At 40.4% G+C, this 25,604-nt stretch overlaps 1 protein-coding gene and 2 long non-coding RNA genes across 3 annotated transcripts; 1 reads left to right on the top strand and 2 right to left on the bottom strand.

Annotated features, from left to right (window-relative positions):
• The first annotated feature begins 1,708 nt into the window (after window positions 1-1,708).
• Window positions 1,709-4,383, top strand: LOC115578417 (uncharacterized). The gene is made up of 2 exons (XR_003983445.1): window positions 1,709-1,878; window positions 2,566-4,383. It is a non-coding gene; the product is annotated as an uncharacterized LOC115578417 (long non-coding RNA).
• A 4,203-nt stretch (window positions 4,384-8,586) lies between these two features.
• LOC115578574 (CMP-N-acetylneuraminate-beta-galactosamide-alpha-2,3-sialyltransferase 1-like) lies at window positions 8,587-20,794 on the bottom strand. The gene is made up of 8 exons (XM_030411609.1): window positions 20,585-20,794; window positions 13,116-13,376; window positions 12,062-12,331; window positions 11,729-11,925; window positions 10,575-10,754; window positions 9,793-9,838; window positions 9,576-9,695; window positions 8,587-9,031 (listed from the first exon to the last, which is right to left on the bottom strand). The coding sequence occupies exons 1-8, from the start codon at window positions 20,792-20,794 to the stop codon at window positions 8,864-8,866; spliced, it is 1,452 nt and encodes a 483-aa protein (XP_030267469.1). The 3' UTR covers window positions 8,587-8,863.
• A 1,786-nt stretch (window positions 20,795-22,580) lies between these two features.
• Window positions 22,581-24,362, bottom strand: LOC115579163 (uncharacterized). Its single transcript, XR_003983616.1, has 2 exons — window positions 23,410-24,362; window positions 22,581-22,859 (listed from the first exon to the last, which is right to left on the bottom strand). It is a non-coding gene; the product is annotated as an uncharacterized LOC115579163 (long non-coding RNA).
• Between the last annotated feature and the right edge of the window lie 1,242 nt (window positions 24,363-25,604).

Raw genomic sequence — 25,604 nt, 5'->3', positions numbered from 1 at the left:
CACAATCCTTGTGCTTTTACACTGATTTGTTTCAAGGTAAAAGAAAACGAAGGATGGTGTTCATATTTAGGGAGAAAGAGAGAAGGCTAATGGCACGAACCTTTAACTGATGATATTATTTCTGTTTTGTGTTATGACCGTGCCGAAAGATGTGTTATCCAACAGAACTTCGTGAAAAATAAAAGCAACACAAGTGGGATATGACTGATATCTTGTAGAAATGTATAATGTTAACAATATGGACGGAGCAGCTTACACGCTACTGCTACTGCTACTGCTACTCACCTGGACAACCTGATAAAATCATTTTGTATGCAAAGAAATTAATAACTTCAATAATTAAAGGTGCAATGTGTAAGACAGTTGTTTGTAAAATATTGAGTTAACGTTGATTTGTCTTTGTGAGCTTACAGTGCAAGACAGATTTAAATCATTCTATAAAAGAAATTAACATAAATATTGGGGATAAGCAAATAGCAAAATATGCCTTAAAGTGCTAAAGGTTCACAATTAGAATATTAAAATAAGAAAAAGGGACAAATTATTTAAAATGATAAAATGATAAAAGAAAAACAATGTCGATTAAGAACACATGTTTAGGCACATCTGTGCAGTCACTGACTGTGGAATATTGAAAGGAAAGAACAGCTATCAATGGCAGTCTTTTGCTATTACATAAATCTTTTTGCTTGTTGACACTTAAAATGGCTCTAAATACACTTAAATCGATGACTTAATCATTTAAACGAAGGACTGCTCACCATTAACTTGATTTTTGATGATGTCACGTTAAATAAATCTTTTGTATGTCTGTCCAAATTGCTGAGACTAATCTAAATGTAATTGTGTTAAACAGATTGTAGGGCCAATACTTTCTTTAAACAGATAGATTGCTCAAATATGACTGACAGTTACCCTACATTTTCATTGAGAATGATTTTTGATGATGAAATACAAATTAAAGCAGGCTACCAAACAGAAAAAGGTGTTAAGTATAATCTGAAAACAGATAGTAACCTTTTAATATCATGTAATAAAATAAAAAGCCCCACGGCATCTTATTATTAGACATTCAGGTTCATTTGGGCAGTCATCGACTATGGGATATTGAAAATTAAGAACAGCTATTAATGAGTTACATAAATCTTTCTCATGTCTCTCAAAATGACTGAGACTAATCTAAATGTAATGCAAGAAACAGATTGTAGATAGGTTGCACTTATGCAGCATTTTCATGGAGAATGATTTTTGATGAGGAAATACAAAGAAAAGCTGGTTACCAAGCAAACAAAAAAACAAAACAAAAACCAGTTAGTAAGGTATTATTTGACAAACAGCAAGGTGTTTGTGCATAGACTGAATATGATGTATTCACACTGATAAAGTTCACATAAAGTTTAAAAATCAGCTCCAACCCAACTGGACGGATTAACATGCAGAATGTTAATCCATCAGTGATATAATAATCCAGTAGGTTAACTATAGGCTTCTCACTACTTTTCTCAAAATACGTTTAACTTAAACTTTAAACAGAGTTTGACACAGAACTTGTTTCTCAAATCGAGTATTTTTTTTTTATTTCTTTTTAACTCTTGTGTTTCCTGCGCTGAGTCAGATGCAGCTGGACGTCAGGTGTAAAATGTAAATGCAATTATTCCGCTCGCGGTAGGCGGGGCTCTGTTGCCATGACAATGACGTCAATGTTGGTGTCGAGTAACCAAAGGTCAAAATAAAGACAAGTGAATGAAAACGGAAGGAAACTTAACAGGCTGCCAGGAATAGGACAGAACATGACCGAATCGACTCAAACTTCACGCTGACACATCGCGGCGGGCGTCGACCCTCATGCTGCGCGGGGATCATCGTTTTTATTCGCCGGTAAGTAAAACGTCAGACAGCAGAAGGTTAGGGTCACAGACGAGCTAACAGAAGCTAGCCGTGTCAGCGAGCTAGCTAGCCAGCCTAGGTCGTTGGCTAACAGGAGCTAGTGCTAACACCTACCACATTAACATTGTTTGCTCTGGCAGGCTGCCCGACGAGGCAAAGTTACTTTAACGGCTTCGCAAGCGGCAGAAATGCACTCACGGCAACTGGAGCTTGTTACTGAAGGCTATCTCGCTATTCAAGTTAGCTTTTTTCAGTGTTGCAGTCAAGTCCGGATAGGACACAGTAGCTGGCCTTGCATTAGTGAAGGTTCCCCAGCTGTTTAACTTCTCTGACATTACAGAGCCGTTACACTACAACACTGTCTGATTACTGTGTATCTAACCTCGGTGTTACAGCTAATGTCATTGCTGCAGGTTAGTTTGACATTAAGCTAGCTTGTTAATCTTTGCAGAGCAGTGCACTGAGTTCACATAAACAAAGTTTGTTTAATTGACTCATAATTCATAGTGACACATAGCAGTTGCTCGTACATCATTAGTGTTAATAGATGCTTGGCAGCGAGCTTGAGGTTGAATAACCCTGTGCGTTGTCATTGAAAGTCGTCCTCAGCATCAGTCAGTCTTGAGCAGGGTGATGGTAATGAGGTCAGGCTGACTTCTCTCCTTCTGTATGTTTTAGGACAATACAAGACCACAGACCACAATGTCTTTGACATTGGAGTCTGGATTCTCTACAGACATCATCTACAGTGACGCTGCGTTAAACTGGCCAGATGGCCATTTTCCATAGTTTCCTGCCCTTACCAGGTTACACCTGCAGGAAGGAGCCCGCACAGCTTTCAGCATGCACGATAGAAATATCAACATTTAGAAAAGACAATGTCTTCAACTTTGGAGTCCTGCGTCTAATGTTTATATCATCCATTACTTGTCCAACATTGTGTTGCCTGAGACTGAGGTTACAAATGCACACGGTAGTTTGGGGCTGTAAACATCCCCGACTGGAAGCTGTCTATCCACAGAGCTTTCAGTCTGATGTTTACCGCCACCGACTGCCTCCGGCTCCACAGCAAAGGAAGAGTGAGGTAAATGTGCTGTGTGCGAAGGTTGTACTAATATTCAGGCTATTAACCAGGCCTTGTAGGTCGTGTTAGTTCCTAACTTAGTGATTTGGTGGCTTACATCTTCAACATCAGTTGTTCAGATTCAGTACATGTAAACATCCTACACTCAGCTGTAATCGGTTGCAGCAGAGGCTGAGAGAAGGTTGTTTACTTGAACTGGCTGAAAGTGACACTTTGGCATGAAGCGAGCCGACCAAAGGGCATCCACATCAAGGTCATGCGTCACAGGTTTATCAAGTCAGTTACTCCATAAAAAAAAAAAAATACAAGAATTTTGAGACTGATTCAGTAAAACTACCAACATTTGTAGTGGCTGGATACTTGTAAATTTGTGAGCGTTGTTATTTTTATTTCATACTACTGTGAATAGAAACATTTTTAACATTTGGACTGTTATTCAGACAGCTATAGAAGATGTCATCTTGAGCTTTGAGATCTTTTTTGACATTTCATATACTATTGATTATAATAATGTTATTAATAAAAAAAAATCATTAGTTGCAGCCATAGCATACTAATTGGATCGTACGACAAGTGAAGTTTATGCTCATTACCTTCCTTCCTTGGTGACTGTGTGTGGTGTTTTCATGTTTTTTTTTTTTTTTCCTGCCCAGAATAAACAAAAGAAATATGATACTGTGAGCTCTCTTAAAGTAAGTAGTTGCCTGCTGAGTAATGATGTTGACTGCTGGCATTAAAAGTATGCAAGGCAGCTTAAATATGTGATGTTATCATGATGATAATCAATCATCTCTTCTTTCCTTAACATAAGGTGTCTTGTGTGAACCTTTCTCACGCGCTCCTGTCGGTGTAATGCAAGTGGTTGGACATAAAAACGCTCAAATACAATTAAAAGGGAATTTTTGTAAGATATAAAAACATGGGTTTTGTAAAACATTAAAAGCCAAAACACAGGAGAACAAGATTAAAGAACATCTGAGGTTTGTGTCAGTGGATGAGCTGCACTTGAGCTCCAACAGATTTCCTGTTCCTGCTTCATGTTGACCTCTTAAATAGAGTCTATAAATAGAGACTCTGCCAGGGCCTTACTGAGCAGTCTAATTTCTGGATACATCCATTAATCAGCATGAGTAGGTAGGTTGATGAGTAAATGAGGAGTTTATTTTTACCATAATTTGTGTCTGTGTTATTCCAGTGCACAACTTGATTGTTGACGTAGTGTTAGATAGCTGTGGTGGATTAGCAATACTTAAAGACTTGTTAACGACAATATATTTCGTATCAGTAGGTTGTTGATTGATTTTTTTACTCTAGAGTTGTTTACAGTTTTATGACATTTTGTGAGAGCACAATAAAGATTTTGTTAGTAACCTGAATGTTGAAATCAATAAAAATGACATGGAAAATCACAATGTATCTTGTTTTCTTCCCTTTGTTACAAGATCTCTCAGACTATTATAGTACAACCAAACAACTCGCGATAAGAAATAAATTAATGACATGTTTTCTGTAAAATATTGTATATTATATACGTATATTGCATCAAACCAGTAATCTTCAGATAATCATAAAAGAGTGGAAAATATAATGAAAATGTGTTTGATTCAAATAGATCAATGTATGAACTCATCTAACACATGTATGTATTTAAAGATTCAGTTATTCCCTTTATGCATGATAAAATAAAAAAAAAACTTAGATAAAATAAAATGTGTGCAACAAACTGAAGACTAGATTCTTACCATGCTCAGTCAAAGTGCTGCACAGACCATATATTCACCACTAGATGTCAGACTTGTCCTACTATTCGATCAGGATTGCCCTTCGTCACACAGCTCACTGTCAGTGGTGAGTTACTGTTCTAGGAAGGTTAAACATGAGGCGCAAGGAAACAGATAAATTGCCTGCATGACACGATTGTGTAGACAGTCTGGCTGGATTCCGCGCTGACAGTATGTCTAAACTGTATCCTTTTGTTAAAGCATCACGGTTGTCAGTCTCAACACCGATGGATCTTTGTTTTGTCCGTCTGGTTCAAAATGCTCTTCATTTACTACTGCTGCTACTATTCATACTGCTACAGGTGGCAAAGCTGTCTTAAAATCTCCTCTTTCTCAACGGGCTTAGAGCTAACAATTCTGCAGTGTAAGATGGTCACACATATTGAAGCCTATGTCATTACTGGATTGAAGTTCACGCTTATATACTAGTCGCTATCCCAATTGCACATCCATTTTCAGGATGTGAATTTGTCTTACCTAAGTTGCCGGAAATCAGCTCAGCGCTGTCTCATGTTTCCCGGTAATCACTTCCACCTCTTGATGTTTTGGTTTAAACAGGTATCACGAGACAAAAGGAAATCCAAAAAACAAACGGGTGGGTTAGCATTTCGCAGCACAGATTATATGGTCATTACAAGGAGACTACCTCAAGTGTTTCCAGGTAGGTCACAGCTTCAAACATATATGTAAAGCATTACCTTGAAACAAAAGGGAATGTTTTATGTGTTATAATACTGCCATTGTAGCAGTTTATCACTGTCATGTATAATTGTTTTTATTCTGATCCAGGTATTGTACTGATCTAACCATTTTGTTGTTGGCAGGTTACAGTATTTTTTTTACCAGAAGATTCATACATTTTGCCTTGTTGCTATCTTTAAATGTGTTCCCTCATATAACCCAGATTCTTATACCCATTAATAACCTGTTACACAGAAATACAGCCCAATATTGCAGTGCGACCCTTTTTTGTTTCTCTAGCAGAGGTTTTTCGTCTGCTCTGTCCTTACCTGAGATTGGGCCTTAACACTGTAACCTACCGCCAGCAGTGTTCTCTGGCAGCTGGAATCACAACTGCCTCTGATGCATGGGGACAAATCAGGTTAACTCACCATGATGTGTTGCCCGGCATGTCAGCACGGGGGGGGGGGATTCTGGGTGCACGTTGTTTATCTCATTTTGGGGTTTTTTCAGCTTTATTAATAACAGTGTAGCTGCTTTAACCTGAATAAGCTACGTTTAGTTATTTTCCTGTTGTTTACCGTCCTGATAGACAAAGACAGGAAGCCTCTGCACTGGTATTCTGCTCACAACAGACAGATCCCTCGTTGTATTGCTTAACCAGTCTCACGTGAAGATTCATTGTTTTCCATTCATCGCCACTTGAATCAGCTTGCTGCTTTTTGAACACGGTTTATGTATTTCCCCTTTATTTTCCCCCTTTTCTCTTTTCTCCCCTTTTTTCCAACCCAAGGCGTTTGCCTCCTCCTAAAATATTTTACAAAAAAAAAAAATTCTTCTGGCAAAATGTTTTTTTTGTTTGTTTTTTTCATTTATTTAGATCCCCTCTCTCGCTGTGATGATTCCACTTGACACATAATTTTTTGATGATTTATTCATTTGTTTCAAAGACAAAACAGAACAATGATCCACATAATCCTAAAGCGTACGTCCATTTTCCTGTTGTTTTAGAAGCGCAAGGAGAACATCTCCGGAATGAGAATCAAGAAAAAATGATCATCTTTTTTTTTTACTTTCTGCTGCGATTGGACCTTATACTTCCAGCTTGTAACCCAGGTAGCTTGAATGAATGAACAAATGTATTTCAAAATTTCCTGACATACAACAAACAGAAATCAATCAAGAGTCCCAAGTGTTTGTGATAACGTTTTTTAAACGGTTAAAAGGCAGCTAAAAACCCATTCTGTCTAAATCTGTTCATCGAAATCCAGTTGACACGATTTGCCCGGATCGAGCAGCACCTCTTGCTCATGCATGCGCAGAAAAAACATGTTGGAAATAATCAAACATTTCCACCATAACCTCTTGGATTGTCAACTGAGGGCAGCTTGCTATCATTTTCTAATAAATCATCGAGTTAATGAAAAGAGTTATCAGGGATTTGTTAAAGAATGGCCGGATAAATTAAGGGCCCCGACAGCACGAATGATTCACCTTGCATCAGGTGCCAGCTACTCTGCAAAGGTCTCTCTGTCATTTTATGTCAGAATAAAGCTGTAAACAGTGTCTGAGGCCATGCTGCGTCCAAATGACAAATAGCATCAATTTAACAGCTTGGTGAAGCAGGCGGTGTTACACTTTTCCGGCATTACTTTAATTACAAACTGTACTCACCACGGACTTGTTATTGCACGAAAGGCACTAAAGCATCAATAGCACCAATAACTGCATTCCTCTGAGAGTTAGGCTGCCAGTGTACACAATACCAAAGTCATATTCACACACCCAAATGCAACTTGTTCATCAACTTTATTATCAGTCTCATCCGTGTGGCAAAATGGTAAAAAAAATGTCCAGGTCATGGCTGGCTCATTTTCACCAAGCATGGTAAATGTTTTTTTTAAGAATATCAGCATGAACTAAACATCTAAGTAAAGGTTTTTGTTTTGGGTTTTTTTTGCCAGAGGAACGCGGCTTGGATTTTTTCTCTTTTTCCTGAACGTCTGTGTTCCCCTCCACAGGGCACCTTCATCACATTTTGCTTTGAAGGAGGCAGGTCGCCACTTCCATGCACAATCAGGAGCTAGCAATTCAAGATGCTGACAGCTGTGGTAGTGTTGTGGGACAGGTCGCGTCAAATCTAATCAAGTCACATCCACAAGGGTTTTTGTGTTCAGCCCAGCAACTCAGAATGTTAATGTCGAACGCCAGAGACAAATGCTTACGTTTTTAAAAACAAGTTTTCATCTCGTTGTAAGGATTTTGCGGAAAAGTATTGTCTTTTGGTATTATCATTTAGCAGTGGAGACTAAAGGACTCTTTTTCTGAAACAAGATCTGTAACCCACTCGCGTTAATGTACTGGGGGCTACATGTTGTCCACCAGAGAGAGCTGTTCAGTCAATGTCAGAGTGTGTTTAGTCAAGCGGCTCCTCTCATTTCTCTGTTTTGTGCCTCCTCGTCTCCTCGCTCCTCCGTCCTCCTGTGACCTGGAAGTCGATGTCAGCACACCGTAATGAAGGATGTCTCAATTCCTGAAATGCTCTCTGAGGGGAGAGGAGGGAGGACAGAGGAGGCCTTTAGGAGGAACTAGTGTATCCTTAGCGGAAGTCTTTTTCTGCACCCCTTTTATTTAAAATGTATCGAGGTGTGTATGACCCAAAACTCACAATGCCGAAGCACAGCTGAACGAAATAAGTATCAAAAGTTGTCTGAGGTCCTCTGGCTTGTTGCTCATGTTAGCCTGATGACAGGTGCAGAAAAACATCCTTCAAACAGAACAGTGAACAGAACACTGAATGTGACATCGCAGCCAAATTATTCAACTAAATGGGATTTGTTCATATGGTCAAAAATGATGGATTGGGGCTTTAATAATAACACTAATAATAATGATAATAATACATTTATTTTTATATTTTGCTTTTCAGGGTATACAATATACAAACTTAACAGGTTAAAAAGCAGAGGTAAGAAAAATAATATGCTAAAAATACAAAGAAAGAGACAAGTTACATACATATACATACATTATATAACTTCATACACTTTAAAGGATAAGCTCGCCCAAAAACGAAAATTGCTGATGCAGCCCGTGCTGATGGAAAGTGGGGTGACGTTTGACAGTCCATGAAACATTTCTGGCAAACTTCACAGCAAAACAACGTTGCATCATTCTCCTAAAAAATTGAAGTACATAAATGGGGACTGAAAAACAGTAAAATGGCTCCATATAGCTGGACTGGCGTTATCCTTCAAATTGAGTTGGAAAAAACGCTTTTATACCTTGGGTGCGCTCGTGCACCATAACAAAAGTTTTTTTTTTTCGTCTAAACTGAGGCTTTCTAAATAAAACAGGCTTTCGAGTCTCAATTTGCTCTATAAATGATCTCCTATCAGGGTTTTGCATGATTTATATACAGAGAGAAACATCAGCACCCTTTATAAAACTTGAGTTTTTGTTGCTCCGCTAGCTTCTGGATAATACTGTACTCATGAGTTCCAGGGTGTATGCCAGTTTTAAACTTTTTGTCTTCGAGTTTTTCCCAGTAATGGCTCCAGTTTCCATCGTCGTCTGCTCCGTAACCGAACACATGGACCTGGGAGGACAAATACAAACATGTGCCATTATGTTCAGATTGAACCATGAGGCCAGTCATACCATTCAATCAACTCAGTGGCAGTATCAAGGTTGGGGCAGGGTAAGAGAATGGTGTCACCTGTCAAAGGGCTCAGCACGTTTCTCCTACTTTGGGGTATATGTTTATTGATAATAAAGAGCATCATCTGAATATCAATTGAAGAAAGCTCTGACGAATCATTCCAGCTCTGCTAAACTTGACCTGTGACCTAAGAGATGCCATTTTTGTCCAGAGGGGCACTTTTAATGCAGTTTTAATGCTTCCGTTATAAAGGTGACTTAATGCTGTCCTGCGTCGATCATATGGAAGGCTCTGACAAACATATTTTTTCAGACATTGCAGGACTTATTTTAGAAATTTAAAACCTAGTGAAAGCCTGCTGAACGTCTCCCTAAATCATTTACTTTTGCTTGCAATTTCGCTAAGCAAAATGATATTTGCATCTACCTAGCAACAGTGTTGGCTTTCACAAGGAAAACCTCCAATTCTAAAATTAACTCACCTCATCACAAACACGGAGGGCCAGAATCAAAGCCATGAAGCCGGTGGAGGGATACTGGCCCTTCTTTGAGAGCCAGCTGTCATGAACACACCTCATAAAAGCTGGATTCACCACCATCACCTGTTATAAATCAGGACTGGCCTTTAAACTTATTTTCGCCAGGTGTCACATTTTTGGCCAATACAGGTAACTGTCGAATGCATTCAAAATAACTCACCAACTCCTCGTTAGCTGCGATATGGGATTTTACTGGCACATATGACCTATTGAAAAGACAATAAAATGACAGTGCTTTTGTCAGTAAAATGATATAACAGGCACCCCTGTTAGAAAACTGTTATTCTTGATTTGAATTCTCTTCCCAGGAAGTACATATTTCGATTTAGATAATAAAGCAACTTGGTAAGATTTAGCTTAGATTTAGCTAACACAACTACATATTTTTGGTTTAGCTTAAAAAGCAACTTGGTTAGAAAAAAAATACATATTTTACCGAACTGAACTACCTGATAAGGTTTAGCCAACAAAGCTACATATTAATGTTTAGCTAACAAAGCAACTTGGGTAGACTTAGCTTAAAAAAATACAAATCTCTGGTTCAGATGACACAACTACTTAGTTAGATTTAACTAACAAAATTGGTAATTTTTAGCTAACAATACTACATAATTAGGTTTAACTAACAAAACAATGTCGGTTAAACTGGCAAAAAATATTTGGTTAAGTTTATAAAAGTACATATTTCAGTTTAGCTCACAAAACTGCATATTTTGGTCTGGCTAATAAAGCAACTTGGCCGGATTTAGCTAAAAAAAAAACATATTTCAGTTTAGCAAACAAAACTACTTGGTAGGTTTAACAAACAAAACTACATATTTAGGTTAATAAATATTACAAAATATTCTCTCTGTTTCGGTCTCTCTGTATCCAACACTCTGGACACATGGGGTGGACAAATGATCACATTTACTGTATGTAGTACATAAAAATATGTCTCACTTTCCATAAAATCCTGTGGTGAAGGCCTTCATGAGCCACTCAAGATCCTGTATCTTAAAAGGCACCAGCACGAGGTGAGTGGAGTTATCCAAGTCCACGGCACTTTCCGGATACATGATGTGATGAGTTGTTCTGGTGCCGACATCTGCTTCATAGCCTTTGGTGCGGCCATGGTTAATTCTAAACAGTACAGAGGGATATACTGTTGGTCATGTGTGTCAGTTCATGGCAGGAACATTTTTAAACGATTGCTTGAATTTGAATTTTGTGACATTCAGGGAAATGTTTTGCATGTTTGTCCCGCTGTTTGTAATAATTCATTAAAGGATTAAAGGACGTTTGCCCAAAAAAAAAATTTCCAGTCAGCTTCTCCTCAGCCCCATGCTGATGGGTAGAGGGAGCCATTTTACGTTTTTACTTCCTGTAAGTCATGTGAGTTCCCATCTAGCTCAGTTCTCAAGGAGAATGCCACACCGCTGTTACGCTCCAGAAGTGTTTGTGGACTGTAAATGTCACTCGACATTTCCATCAACATCAGGGCGAAGAGATGATGACTGGATTTCATTTTCAGTTTTTGGGTGAACTGTTCCTTTATCCTCCTGACTACCAGGAAAACAGTCTACAGTGGACATCGGAATGCCATACATGTGAAACTGAACCTTGATGGCAACCAAGGTGCTTCTGAGAATGACTCCCTGTCTTTTCATTTGAAAAAACAGAACAAAGTGGAGGAAATAACTACAAATGTCCACTACAGAGGACATTTTTAAAGATTTAAATACTATGCTAAAATACAGTTAAAAAATTCAGACAATGTTTTAATGTGTTGTTAAGAGACTTATATAAAATATGCAAACAACATTTCAAGCCAAGATTTGCTCAGTAAAAAGTATTATGCGCTTACTTTTCCTCTTCCCATAAAATGTGCTTGCCATTCTCCTAAATGAGGAAGAGAAAGGTACCAAAGCCCCACCCCTTCACATTTGGTATCATTGAAAAGCCCTAAATGTCCTCTGTAGATAGCAAAAGGAGTTAATTTAGTAGTATGCAGTGGGTGGGAGATATTCAGGTTTAGAAATGTCCTCCACAGAGGACAAATTTGAACTACTGGTAGTCAGGAGGATATAACAGCTTTCCTTAGCCAGCTTATTTACCTTATGACAATGTCGTGAGAATCTATTTCCGGTCCATAATGCGATCCTTTCAAGTTCACAGAATTCCCCACCAGAGCACAAGTCCTGCAGCGGTTAGGGCGGGGCTCGGACAGACCTGGACAGGGTGGGATCATCTCAAACAGCCTGCCCACTGTCTCAGTGTAGGCACTGAAGTTGCGCCGCTCAAGCTGTAAACGCTGACACACAAACAAAACGTACTTTGCTGTTACACCGGTTATGAATTGTGTGATAACATCCTATTGTGACACTAACAAAAAGCCCTGTTGGCCCTGTGAAAGGCTGAGACTGTTTCCTTGTAAGGTGACGTCTTACCTTCCACCAGTTGAAAGCATCCTCTGGGAGCTCGTAATCTGCAGACAGAAAAAGTTCCACAGATTCGCAGCAGTGCATCCGCCGCCGCTCGCTTTCTGATAAAAGTTTAGTGCAGGGGCTGGCGTCCTGAGGCAGCGTGTATTCTGTGAACCTTCTTAGAACATATCCTCTCAGAATCACATCAGTGCCAATCATACAAAGCAGTACAATGAGCGCCTTATTCCGTAAATTCATCTCGGCCCTGTGATGCTCCACAATCTCCCCTCCAATCTGCGAAGAGCGTATGTCGAAAATAAAAATGCTAGTCTACATCCATGAATCAGAATCAACCCTGTTGGCTGTAGCAGTCCCATAAGTGCCTTTTTTATTAATCTGGATTTTCAGAATAGCTCTGGATTTTTTTAGGTTTCAGATCACCTGTTGTGCGAGATGTTGAGAGATTCTGAAGCAGCATTGTCTAATTATACCTGAAGAGACTTTTTTACATTACCCTTGAAAGGGCAATGTCTAATTGGTCCTGAATATGCATTGTTTCGTTAACTCTGAAGATGCATTTTTTTATTATCACTGAAGTATTTATGAGATTTGGGATGGTCTGGGACTAGCTGTCAGGCATTTTCCTGCCAGTTTTGCTAAAAGGTAGTTTGGTACTCGAGAGTTCACTATACAAGCTCGTCTTTATATCAGGCAAAAACAGCTGCTAGTCTCTGTGAAATGAACATCACAGCAGGCAGTATAACTTCCATGAGGAAAAACACATTTTTCCTCTATTATTATTATTATCATTATTACTGTCAATATATTGTTATTATTTATATTGTCATTATTGTTTTTTAGAAGCTGTTAAGATAGCGTTCATAAGAACTTCAGACAGTAATCATAAGAAGTTGATGAAATAGTGTTCATAAGATAGTATTAACAATAATTCCATTCACTTATGAGCCAAATATACTTTAGCAAAAACACAAAAATCACATTGTCACCTAGATTGATCAAAAGCATCATCGGTTAAAATGTATTATAATGTTTTAATTCTGATTATATTTCGTCTCACCTGGTCAGCGTCTATCCTCAACTGGTTGCATGCCCAGTGTGAAGTTTTACGTCCTTTTAAGAGTGGGATTGGCCCGTCTGTGGAACTGGTTTGGAGGGGATGTGGTGTGTGTGCAGAGGTGTCCAGTGTCCATGCATATTTATGATGGATGGTCTCTTTGGGAGTGTCGGAAGGGTTGGCCACCATCCCCGTCACTATTTGACGAGTTTGGGAACCAGAAGTAGACTTGTAGTCAAGACCGCCTAAACCGAGACCAAGACACTACCAAGACCAGAGAGTATCAAGACCAAGACAAGACCAAGACCAAGACCAAGACAAGACCAAGACCAAGACAGACCAAGTCAAGACCAAGACTAGTTCAGCTCAAGACCGAGACCAAAAAAAAATTATTTTTTTTTTTGCCATTTTGCACGAGTTGTAGAACATAAGCACCATACTGGGTTCAGCTGCTTAGTATAAACTAGTGCAGTGCCCGTAAGAAAAATGTATTCCTATAGAAAAGTGGGAGGTTAAGCAGCTTTTTCATGGATGGCCAAATGAGGCTGTGCTTGAAGGTGGGACGTCAGGGATATTTAGGTTTGTTGTGAAATCCGATATTCCAGGGTATAATTGGCCGTTTTTGACTATTAAAAACTTTTTACTTGGTGTCATTATTTTTTTAGCACAACCTCACATGTGACTGTAGAGTTATTTTTTTATTTTGACATACTGTATTAACACAATGGACCTAAAATCACATAAAAACCTAAAATTCGAGTAGAAAAAGTTAGATTTTTTTACTGTGAAAACCACAGATATGTTTACAAACCATTTTTTATTACCTATAATATAAACAACAATTTATATTTGCATTATATGTGCATACATTTTAAAAATGTACAAAGTTACATGTAACTATTTACATTCAAATGCAGGCAATGCTCATTCAGCAGTCTCCTAATTGTTTTGACTCATTAAACAAAAAAACGACTCCACTACACACTAAACACTACATAAAACACTAACTATTCACTCCAAACATGCTAAATGTCACAAATCTCTCAACTCTCAGTATCGCTGTCTACACACCGACCGTCGTTGCCTGTCATTCATCTGCTTACTTCCCTCCCACAACTTCCTGTTCCTCAACAACCAAACTTGCTGCTTTGACACTTTCGTGACAAAAGCCCGTTTTTACCGTTTCTTCCTGCACCAGACACAAAGCAAACGTGACGGCAATGTTCGCGAAAAAGCGTGGCGGACATTATTTACCCTAAGTCCGGTTTTAGACGTGCCGGTGAGTCCGGTCCATCGCCTTGATCAGGAGGTGGGCTGTGTAGCTAGCGGATAGCAGCTAGCGGCTAGCAGCTAGCTACACACGAACATCCACAGATCTGATTCCACTTTGTTGTCCGCGCATCTCCGGATCTCCTCAGACCCGAACAGACTCGGTCTGGACTCTTTTAGTCTCATTAATCCACAACAGTCAGCTTAGATGGACAGAACAGAACGGGACCGAACCGCCGGCAAAATCCCGGTCCAGCTCGCGCCGCTGCAGGTATAAGTCTGTTGTTTCTTGCAATCCAAACAAATGCGAAATAGCACACCCTTGAACCACGCAGCAGCCATGTTGAAACTCTCAGGTCAGTCTGATCGTGATCCGCAGAGATATTTGAGGAATACACACACACACACACACACACACACACACACACACACACACAGACAGACAGAGGTTACTCGCTTTTATAGAGAGATATGAGATTGTATTATTTCAACTACACGCACAGTAATACAGAGACAGTGCATGTCTTGTGTGTGTATGCAAGTGATATGAATATCAAGTGTACAGTCTAAACATCAGGTCTTTGCATTTTGAACATAAATCCAATCCAGTATGACACATAAACAGATCATCTCTGTATTTGACTTTATCTTTTGCATAACTGCAACACTATGCCTCCTGTCACACTTCTACTCTACAAGGTCTGATGTTGTTCTCTACAGAATCTGTAGCCCAAACCATTCTGCAGCTGTAGTGGCACGATAGCCTCATAGGGCCACACAGAAGAGGACTCAACCGTGTTAACCACATCACACATTATACATACATGTACCACATCATATACCACATCAAACATTTAATAAAAGGACGAGCGCCAACGCCGTCTGTGTCACAAAATGCATGTGATTGGTACCACTTGAAGGGGGCGTATAATGATATAAAAAACAAAAACACAAAAAAACAAAACAAACTGTGCCTGCCTGGATATTATAGGTTACAAATCCCTTGGAGACCGCTCGGCCAGTCCGGGACATTGAGAGACCGAGAGACCCGAGACCGAGACAAGCCCGAGACCAAAGACTGTCGAGGCCGTGACAAGACCAAGACCACAAAAAAGTGGTCTCGAGACCAAGACCGGTCTCGAGAACTACAAGTCTAACCAGAAGTGACAGTATATGACGAGTTGGGAATGAGACACAGCAATGAACTTTTCCTACAAATAAGACCTTTAAATATGTCTCCAGTAGTTCATTAAACTCAATCTGCATCTGATCAAGATCCTGGCAAAACGTCTCTCAGTAGCATTGCTGTTGGTGGAGTGCTCTGCTGACCCGGGGACAGACACAGAATGTTTACATTATATTTGCCTTGCAGGCACATGCAAACACATTGAACACTGGCCCTGAAGGTCTCAGAATGGACAAGATATGATTTACGACTAATGTAATTAGAAAAGATTCACATGTATCACCAAAAAAAATGGATCCCAATGAAAAATCTTAAAAAATATATTTGAATTTGAGTACTGGGTTAGGTTAAGGTCTTACCACAGCTGCCTGTGTGACAGTGTGCTCTATCTCATTGCATATGTGTTATACTGATAATTAAATCAGATCACATGCCACCAGCTCTTTTAGAAGTACGCAGACGTCTTTGGTTATGAGTTCAGTGTGTACCCGAAAGATGTACTTGAGTGAAACATAAAGATACTGTGTCAAACTGTTTGGTTAAAGTGAAATTCATCCATACAAATAGTGCTTGAGCAGTAGTCTTAAGGTAGCTGATATTAGATGTACTTAAGTTTCAAAAGTTATTTCCTGACCATAAATATCACAAGGTACATCATACACATATTTACATGTGTGTTCTATATGTACGCTAAGCTGTGCATCAGCCGATCAATTCTGTGTGTTAGAGCAGAAGCACGGCTGTAATTTCTCTGTTTAGTTCTGATAGTTGCAGAGAGGAAACACCTGTGTTTTTATTTTTCTTTGAATGAGACTCTCCGCATTCATCGACATTACGTTGGAAACAGGGCTTACTTTGCCACAAAGTGTGTTGTAGCCTCATTGGTATGGTTCAAATTAATTAAGCACCGGAGGTACCATAATCCGACTTTTGCCATCTCCAGAAATGTGAATACAGATCAGAGAGGAATGCATGCATGGCCGCACATTTGTGTAATATAAAAATACACAGATGAAAAAATATGGCTAATTCTGTGTTGTTGCTGGTATTTTGCGCCAGGTCCAGGCTTTTTTTTTTTTTTTTTGTATTTTAGAGATCCAATGTTAAACTTGACACTTATTCATTTTCATGGTCTACTGATCTAATGCACAGATAAGAAAGGCTTGAGAAAAGGAATGAAACGGAATGTTGATATCCTGGCTTCAAAATAAAAAGGAATTTGTGATACAGAAAACTTGGCCAGTAGAAAATGTTCCATTGTTTGCAACAATGATGTGATGTGATGATGCTGGTAAAGCACATACATTGAATACAAAGCCATGCAAGACCCACAAGTCTTTATCTCCAGTCCGACTCAGTAGCTACCTCCATATCTGGAGTAGTCGAAGAGAAAGAAAGAAAGAAAGAAATAAAGAAAGAAAGAAAGAAAGAAAAAAAGACGTCCAGTCTGTACATAATATTTGTTTTGATGCTATCATATTACATAATTCTATAGTTTCGGTCCGTGGGTCATCCATTCAATTATTTAATTTGATCTGGCAAATGAAAAATGAATGCAGTGAGCAGTGATGGTTCAGGCGTGTGCAAGCTGACCAATCAGAGCAGACGGAGTATTAGAATGGGAGTTCTTAAAGAGACTGGAGCTTAAACAGAGCATCTCAGACAGGGGGAAAACAGAGCTGCAGGACTGGACGGTATGAGAGGCCAGATGTGTTTTTTGACATTAAAGCACGTAAAGCTACTGTAATAGTAACTCAAATAAAATAATGAATCTGAGAATAATATGTCTCCTTTAGAGCTGCACTTGCAGGCTCAATTATTAGGGCAGCCTCATGGAGCTGCTAGCATGACTTTAGTAAAAAAGTGACATCTTCACTTACTTCTCCTGGTGGCACTATTTAGATCATTCTGTTACAGCAGATACATATGAATTAGGAATCTTTAGGCACTTATAAAAAAAAAAGCATTTGGGATTTTAGCTGAGTTAATTAATACTGAGTGGATGAAACTACAGAGCTCTCTCTTTTTTTCTTTTTTGGCCTGACTGCTGCAGGTAAACATTCATCCCAGGCATGTAAGGCTGAGATTTCTTCACTGGAATGATTGGGTGAACTCATTACCGTTCTTGCCCCCCAGCAGAACATTTTGAAAAATATATGTATATATATATATTAATACGCGTTCATATTTTTCATCGAGTTGAGAGTGTGATCCAACAGCTGTTAGTCATCAGTTTGATAGGAGCAGAGGGGCCAGGCTCTTCCTCTGAGACACATCCATCAGTCATGGAGGGGGAATCGCCCAAGTCCAGCAGGAGAAGGAGCCGCGCTCAATTAGTTCTGGCTCCAGCTCTGTCCACCTGATCTATGGGACGCAATTAGAACAGAGCCCAGCGAAGGCCTGGTCATTTTTTCTGGCTCGCCGAGTGCGCCGTCATGACTGCCTTATTATTTTCATAGTTTTTGTTTCATGTAAGGAAGGTCGGGAAATCCCTCACTAAGGCACTTTATTGTGACAGTCGGTGTGGTTAATCTTTCCATATAGGAATATGATATCACACACAATGAGAGAAGAGAAGAGATGTAGAGAGACTGGATAGGATGAGCTGGTGGCATCATGTGTCGAAGTCTTTCAGCATACAGGGCTTACAGGGCCTTTACGGTATGTAGTACGATGCAAATGAGAGATGACAGATTCTGTTTATTGAATGTAGTGTAAGTGTTTCAGGCCACCTCTGTCTCCGCTTGGTCCTTCGGACTGAAAGATCTCGACAAACCACAGGGGTGGTGTCGTGACATTTTGCACAGACATTCACAGTCCCCAGAGGATGAAGCTGGCCGACTTTGTTGATCCTCTGACCTTTTTATCCAGTGCCACCAGCCTCTCTTTTCACCTAACAAGTGAAAATGTCCCCCATAGGCTGGATTCTAATAACTTTTGATATTTTGATCAGCATGTACGTTGTTTGGTGCTAATCAAGTGAAGTGTAGCACGCCATCAAATGAAGTCGAGAGCATGATATAATACTGATGTTAGCATTAAGGAACTGCTAGACTTGTAGTTCTCGAGACCGGTCTTGGTCTCGAGACCACTTTTTTGTGGTCTTGGTCTTGTCACGGCCTCGACAGTCTTTGGTCTCGGTCTTGTCTCGGTCTCGCAATGTCTCGGACTGGCCGAGCAGTCTTCAAGGGATTTGTAACCTATAATATCCAGGCAGGCACAGTTTGTTTTGGTTTTTTTTGGTTTGGTTTTTTATATCATTATACGCCCCCTTCAAGTGGTACCAATCACATGCATTTTGTGACACAGACAGCGTTGGGGCTTGTCCTCTCACCCCCCCTAACCCCCCCCCCCCCCAAAGCACGGTCACGGATCCATGGAGGAGGACGCAAAATGTCGGTGAATTCTTCAGTTGTCAGGTTTGGTATTACAGACCATAAAGAGTTTGTTTGCCACACAACGAACGCTACGGTATGGTACGGTGTCGCTGCACACAGTCTGTCAATCCGTGAGAGCACACACACACACACACACACACACACACACACACACACACACACACATAAGCTTGCTCCCTCTCGAGCCTACATGATCAACATGCAATGTAACCTTATTTTATTATCATATATTTTATTTTATTAAATATTTGATGTGGTATATGATGTGGTACATGTATGTATAATGTGTGATGTGGTTAACACGGTTGAGTCCTCTTCTGTGTGGCCCTATGAGGCTATCGTGCCACTACAGCTGCAGAATGGTTTGGGCTACAGATTCTGTAGAGAACAACATCAGACCTTGTAGAGTAGAAGTGTGACAGGAGGAGCAGGCATAGTGTTGCAGTTATGCAAAAGATGAAGTCAAATACAAAGATGATCTGTTAATGTGTCATGCTGGATTGGATTTATGTTCAAAATGCAAAGACCTGATGTTTAGACTGTACACTTGATTTTCATATCACTTGCATACACACACAAGACATGCACCGTCTCTGTATTACTGAAATAATACAATCTCATATTTATACTAAGCAGCTGAACCCAGTATGGTGCTTATGTTCTACAACTCGTGCAAAATGGCAAAAAAAATAGTTTTTTTTTTTGGTCTCCGTCTCGCTCTCGGTCTTGAGCTGAACTAGTCTTGGTCTTGACTTGGTCTATCTTGGTCTTGGTCTTGTCTTGGTCTTGATACTCTCTGGTCTTGGTAGTGTCTTGGTCTCGGTTTAGGCGGTCTTGACTACAAGTCTAGGAACTGCTACGCCTATAAGGGCAGCCTTACAGAGCTGCTAGCGTAGCTGTCCACTCAGAGCCCCAATCCAACCCCTTGCTCCTACAACATACCTCTACCCCGTAGGTAGGGTGAAGTGTTAGGGTTACCACCTTCGATGGGATATGACGCCCCAAATGATAGATAGATAGATAGATAGATAGATAGATAGATAGATAGATAGATAGATAGATAGATAGCTTTATTAATCCCAGAGGGAAAATTAGGTCATCATAGCAGCAGGTACATTCAAGTACAAATACAATAACATGTAAGGGCAGCAAATATGGAAACAATAAAGTACTATGTACAATATGCAAAAAACAAGTATTATGTACAATAATATGCTTAAGCAGTTAAAAAATAAAATAAAATATTAAGGTAAATAAAATAAAATGCTGAGTTAAGTGGTACTTAAGTTGCAAGAGAAATAAGGTGCAGTTTTACTTACATTAATAATAATTCAAAGTGCAATAAATGATGTGTGTGTTTTTGCATGAGCGTTTTAAATCGTTTTTCAAACCTGTTGAAAAACTGGTTGAACTCTGCTCTCTTTGCTTGCTGTTCATTTCCCTCAGCAGTTCCTCCATGTTTCTTCTGGAAGTGGGTAATCTCCCTCAACCCAATCCAAATGTCCCTGGTGTCATTTTTCTCCAGTTCGTCTTCCAGGTTTCTCATATAGTTGACCTTACCCTCCCAGATGCTGTGTTTAAGTTCTCTCATTGAGTAGGGCCTATAGGTCGCTGGTTACCCAAGGTTTGTTATTTGGGTAGCAGCGGACCTTTTTGGTGGGGATGGAGTTGTCCATGCAGAACCCAATGTAGTCAGAGATGCAATCAGTTAGGCCATCAATGTCCTCGCCGTGTTGTTTGTACATCCCAGTCAGTGGCTTCTCGGGGTTCCTGCAGTGATTCCATGGCCTTACTGTCACTGGTTGCTGCTGAACCACCTTGTTGTGCATTTGACAAACTCGCAAAACACTGGAAGTGTGGATGAGAGATGAGAAATGTAACTAAAGTCCAGCAGCAAAGTCACTTCACTAGGCACCAGTCCTTTAATTTCAGTGCAGACTGGCAGGGGAGGCTCACACGTTGCTAATGTTAGCCTGTAAAGCTAACACTAGTGGCCAGGAAATGAAACTGTCCTCTTTTTTCATCTGATGACTTCATTGATAGCTTGAAGTTGAGAATGAATCGCTAGCGTCCATGCTTTTCTTTCTTCACCAGATGAATTGATAATGGCATTGTGATGATACCAGGATTGCCACAGCGTCACGAAATCACAGCTGAAGACGGTATATTGAAAATGGCCGGTCACATCTGTTTGGGACTACTGATGACATGTGAGTGTCTTGAGGGAGATTTCAACCCATGGTAACTGTTCTGAGGGACAAGGGAGCACTCAAACAGCGCCCTAGTCTTTTTTTTTCCTGTTCTGATAAAAGTGTCCTTTATTCAAAAGTCGCAACAGCATTCATGGGAAAGGTTTTCTCTTACGGCTCAGTCATCTCTGTGGATTCAAACATGTAGCCATTTCTACCTAACTCTCAGCCCAGCAGGATGCAGTCTTGATTATTATTCCATAAATAAGTGCAAAATGAGCTCCAATTAAGAGGTAATTGCACTGCTGTTGAGCAGTAACAAGATGCTAATGAAAATCCCAGTCTTATGATGGGACCGGGAGATTGCTTTTAAAATTAGGCTGCTCCGCCAGTTTTGCTCTCTGAGGATGGAGGAATTAGACAGCATGGGTCTGGTTAAGGGGAGTCCTTGCTAATTACTCTCAAATCCCAGTGAAGTCCATTTGTGGCAATAATTGCTCTGTGATTGCCTTTGTACCCTCTCATCTCACAAAGCTGCTCACGATTTCTATTAGAATTTCTCGCAGACTGTGTTGCACGGCGCTGCTGCATGTTTTCTGGCGTGACGCTCTTAAAATGAGGTGTAAATAAAATACTACTACATACATCTACTGCTTAACTTTTACTCGACTCGTGATGGTTTAATGCATGAAGTTAACTCAGGATGTAGCATGAATTTCTGTTGTCATACCATTAAAGTCATAAAACTGTATTTTAGATTTGCTCAGCCTCTCTGAAAGCAGATGAACAGAAACACATGCACGGTTAAATAAAGATAAATACACCTTAATGTAACTGTAATTCATCTGACTTGTCCACATACCAGTTACTGTATTAAGTGATGGTCCGTTACAGCAAGTGTGAGCTATTGTTCACCTTTCATCACATTTGGACGTATCCTTCAGAATTCAGCTCCAAACAACACAGTCTCCATCATCCCCGCTGAATGGTGTGTTTGCCTGCTGAGTCTGTCTTTATTATTCTGTGTAGCACTGCCTCTGGTTCTCGGATAAACTAATAAAGTGATGGCCTCAGGTTCTCCTGGTCTCCTGTCATAAACTGATACATTGTGGCAAGAGTTCCTGAGCAATTTCCAACACTTTCTGTGTTTGAGGGGACGTTATCTGATGTCATACCAGCACAATGCAAAACAAATAGAAATGCAAAAAAGCTGTTACACTTTGGTAAGTTAATGCAGTATTGTAGCTAGCTAAGCTAAACACAGTTTCACGGTGTGTTAGACCATGGATTAAATTTACACCGGAATATCCCTTTAATGCCTTAAGGCTCTCGTAGATGTTTTTTAGATATTTGGTTTCCTGTTTCCTCTGTTTTGCCCAGCTCGTTCAACAGCACAACCAAGGAGGGAGAGCCACACAGCGACCAGTTAAATTGACCATACATTTATTTAAAGAACAGAATTGAAGTGTAGGGCAGTAATCAGTGGTGTGGTGAAAGGTGTTGGATGTACAAGGTGTGTGTGTGTAATTATAAGAAAACAAAAGAGCCAACAGAAGCCAACCAAACCATATAAAACAACGCTGGGGGCACCAGCAATCCAGCAGGGGGGGAGAGAGCCATCTTGGAAAGGCCATGCCTTTATAGATGAGGCCACCGGTGGGGTGAATCTCCCCAACGAGGTGTGAGGGAGACAGGCAGGGAAAACCTGGGAAGGGAGGAGCACAGAGAGGCCAGCAGAACACAAAAAGGCCAAGGTCCATCACACCACTGAAACACCTCCTCTCTGGCCTCAGATTGCAGGTGGGTCTGAATTAGTGGCAGTAATATAAGTAACTTGTTTGCGCTAATGTGTGAATGACTCATGTACGGAAAGGATTAGGGCCACATCTTCTGAGATTAAAGTCAGAATTCTGAGATTAAAGTTAGAATTCTGAGAATAAAGCCAGAATTCTGCCTCTCTGTAAAGGTTATTCACCTCATGTGTAGCCCAGAAGCTTGAAAAGAACAAAACCTTGAAAATGAGGTAGCAAGTTGCTTGGAAATCTAAACACACGCAAAGAAGCCATAGTTCTACATAAAAAAAATCTGTTTATATCATTCTTTATGACACTAAACCAAAAACAGTGCAAAAGCAATTCAAACAATGCACGTAATGAATGTGTACATTAAGGACCTACACAAACGAAGCCTTTCCTAATTTAAAAAAAAAAGGGGAAAAAAGTCTACAATCTACAGGTTGTGGTAGTCCTGCTTACTATTTATCTCATGTAGAATGGATGAGGGGGTGGGATGCTCATTTTGGGAGGATGGAGATTGTGTCTGGTGCTGATGTGGAGGGATCATAGGCGGCAGGACAGTAGGCTGTGTTGGCTGATACAGCTGTGGCATGGACCAGGCACTAGGTGTTGGTGTCGATGTTGGTGGGGGTGTTTTGGTCCAGGGTGGTATTGTTGAGGAATGAGGTTGACTGGGATGCAAAGCACTTGCAAGAGTGCCCATTATTTGCAGAAACATCTGGTTGGTGGCCTGTTGCTGTGCCTGCATAGACCGGAATCTTCTCTCCTCCGCCTCCTGTTGTGCCTGAAGTATCTTCTCAAAAGCAGCAGCTTCTTGAGCCAACTGCCTCTGTTCAGCTCTGTGTATATCCTCCAGCATCCGTCTACTGTCAGCCATGTGTGTACGTGCATCACGCACTTTAGTGTACTCCTGCAGAGTTCTTTTGCTTTGATGTGGCACTGTAAATCAGACCTCCGAAACCCCCTTTCCCCGAGCCGTTTGCTAAAAAGTGAGTAGATTTCGGTGTTTTTGTGTGTTGTCAAAAGTTGTGAGTTTATATAGTCATCCGACCAAATCTCTATGAGGCACTGCACCTCCTCACGAGTCCACTTCTGTTCACGATTACTCGGATTCATCTTGATCATGCTGCATGTTGTAGAGGCTATTCTACCCATAATGCAAAGCGCAGCTGGCTACGGTAGGTGGTTTAGTCCAAAACAGGCTCAATGCGTCCTGCAGTTGGGTCGGATCGAGGTTGGATCATGTTCCCACCACAAACAAACCTTACCAGAGTTTGTTTGGAACCGGACCGAGACCACCTCTTCAACAAGGTCTCTGTCCGGTTGTTTTGGTCCGCATCCGAGTGCGATTGATGTGTTCACACCTTCCCAAATAAACTGCACCAGGAGGATAAAAGCTCCAGGATTCGATTCAGGCGAACTAAACAAGGCAGGTGTTAAAACGCCCTTAATCTCAGAATTCTGAAAAAAACAGGCAGAATTCTGACTTTGATCTCAGAATTCTTACTTTAACCTAAGAATTCTGACATTAATCTCAGAATTCTGGCCTTAATTTCAGAATTCTGAATTTTTTCTCAGAATTCTGACTTTAATCTCAGAATTCTGAGAATAAAGTCACATGCGGCCTTAATCCTCTTCCGTACTCCTGTGAATGATCAGGGGCCTGTTTTTTTCCCACAGACAGACTGTAATACACCATGTCTCTATTAAAAGGCTTTATACTAGAAAATCTGCACTGCTAGATGCAACATGCCTGATACAACACGAGAGGGGGACCTTTTGTTTGCCTGAATTTGAACGTTACCAGCTGGTCTATCGCTGCGAAACCTGTGGGACAAAAAAACGTTTTATTCAAATACAAGATTAGTTTTGTCAGTAAACTATGAGTTTAAGTTTTGTTTTTATTTATGCATTCTGGGATTTCTTTTTTTTCAGACTTGCTCATTGATAAAGAATTAGAACACGGATGGATTTCTTAGTTAATACAGATACAGACAAATCTGTAATACACACTACACAAAAATGTACCCTTTTGTTTTTACTTGTTTTTCTCGAGTCGAAATAAACATTTTAACTTTTTTTTTTTAATGCAAGTAGAAGCTCATTTTTCTCAAGCTAGTGAGCACCTCTCCTTGGCCAAGATAATCCATCCACCTGACAGGTGTGGCATATCAAGAAGCTGACTAAACGGCACCATAAGTCCACAGGTGTGCTTTGGACTGCTCACTCAAAGATGTGCAGCTTTATCTCACAACACAATGCCACAGATGTCGCATGTTAAGAGGGAGTGTGCAGCTGTCATGCTGACGGCGGGAATGTCTACCAGAGCTGCTCCCCATTTATTTGATGTTCATTTCACAACCATAAACTGCCACTCGTGTCAGTACATCCAATTAGTCTCACACGGAGTGCATGTAACCACATCAGCAGCCCATGACCTCTGCCCTCGGCTTCTTCACCTGCATGGATATGTGCCTAGGCAGCTAATGCAACAGCTGGTTTGTAAAACCAGAGGGTCTCTGCACAGAAACTGTCAGAGAGCGTGTGGTATGGGCAGGCATGATGTACAACAAGCACAGGTGCTCCTTATTATTCATGTGGCAATCTGAATGCACGCAGATAGATGAGACGAGATCCTGAGGCCTATTGTCGAA

Source organism: Sparus aurata, chromosome 3 (genome assembly GCF_900880675.1).
Source record: "Sparus aurata chromosome 3, fSpaAur1.1, whole genome shotgun sequence".
In the NCBI taxonomy this organism is placed as follows: Eukaryota; Metazoa; Chordata; class Actinopteri; order Spariformes; family Sparidae; genus Sparus; species Sparus aurata.
Note: the sequence above shows the minus strand (reverse complement) of the source record. Positions and strands in the feature narration are given on the sequence as shown.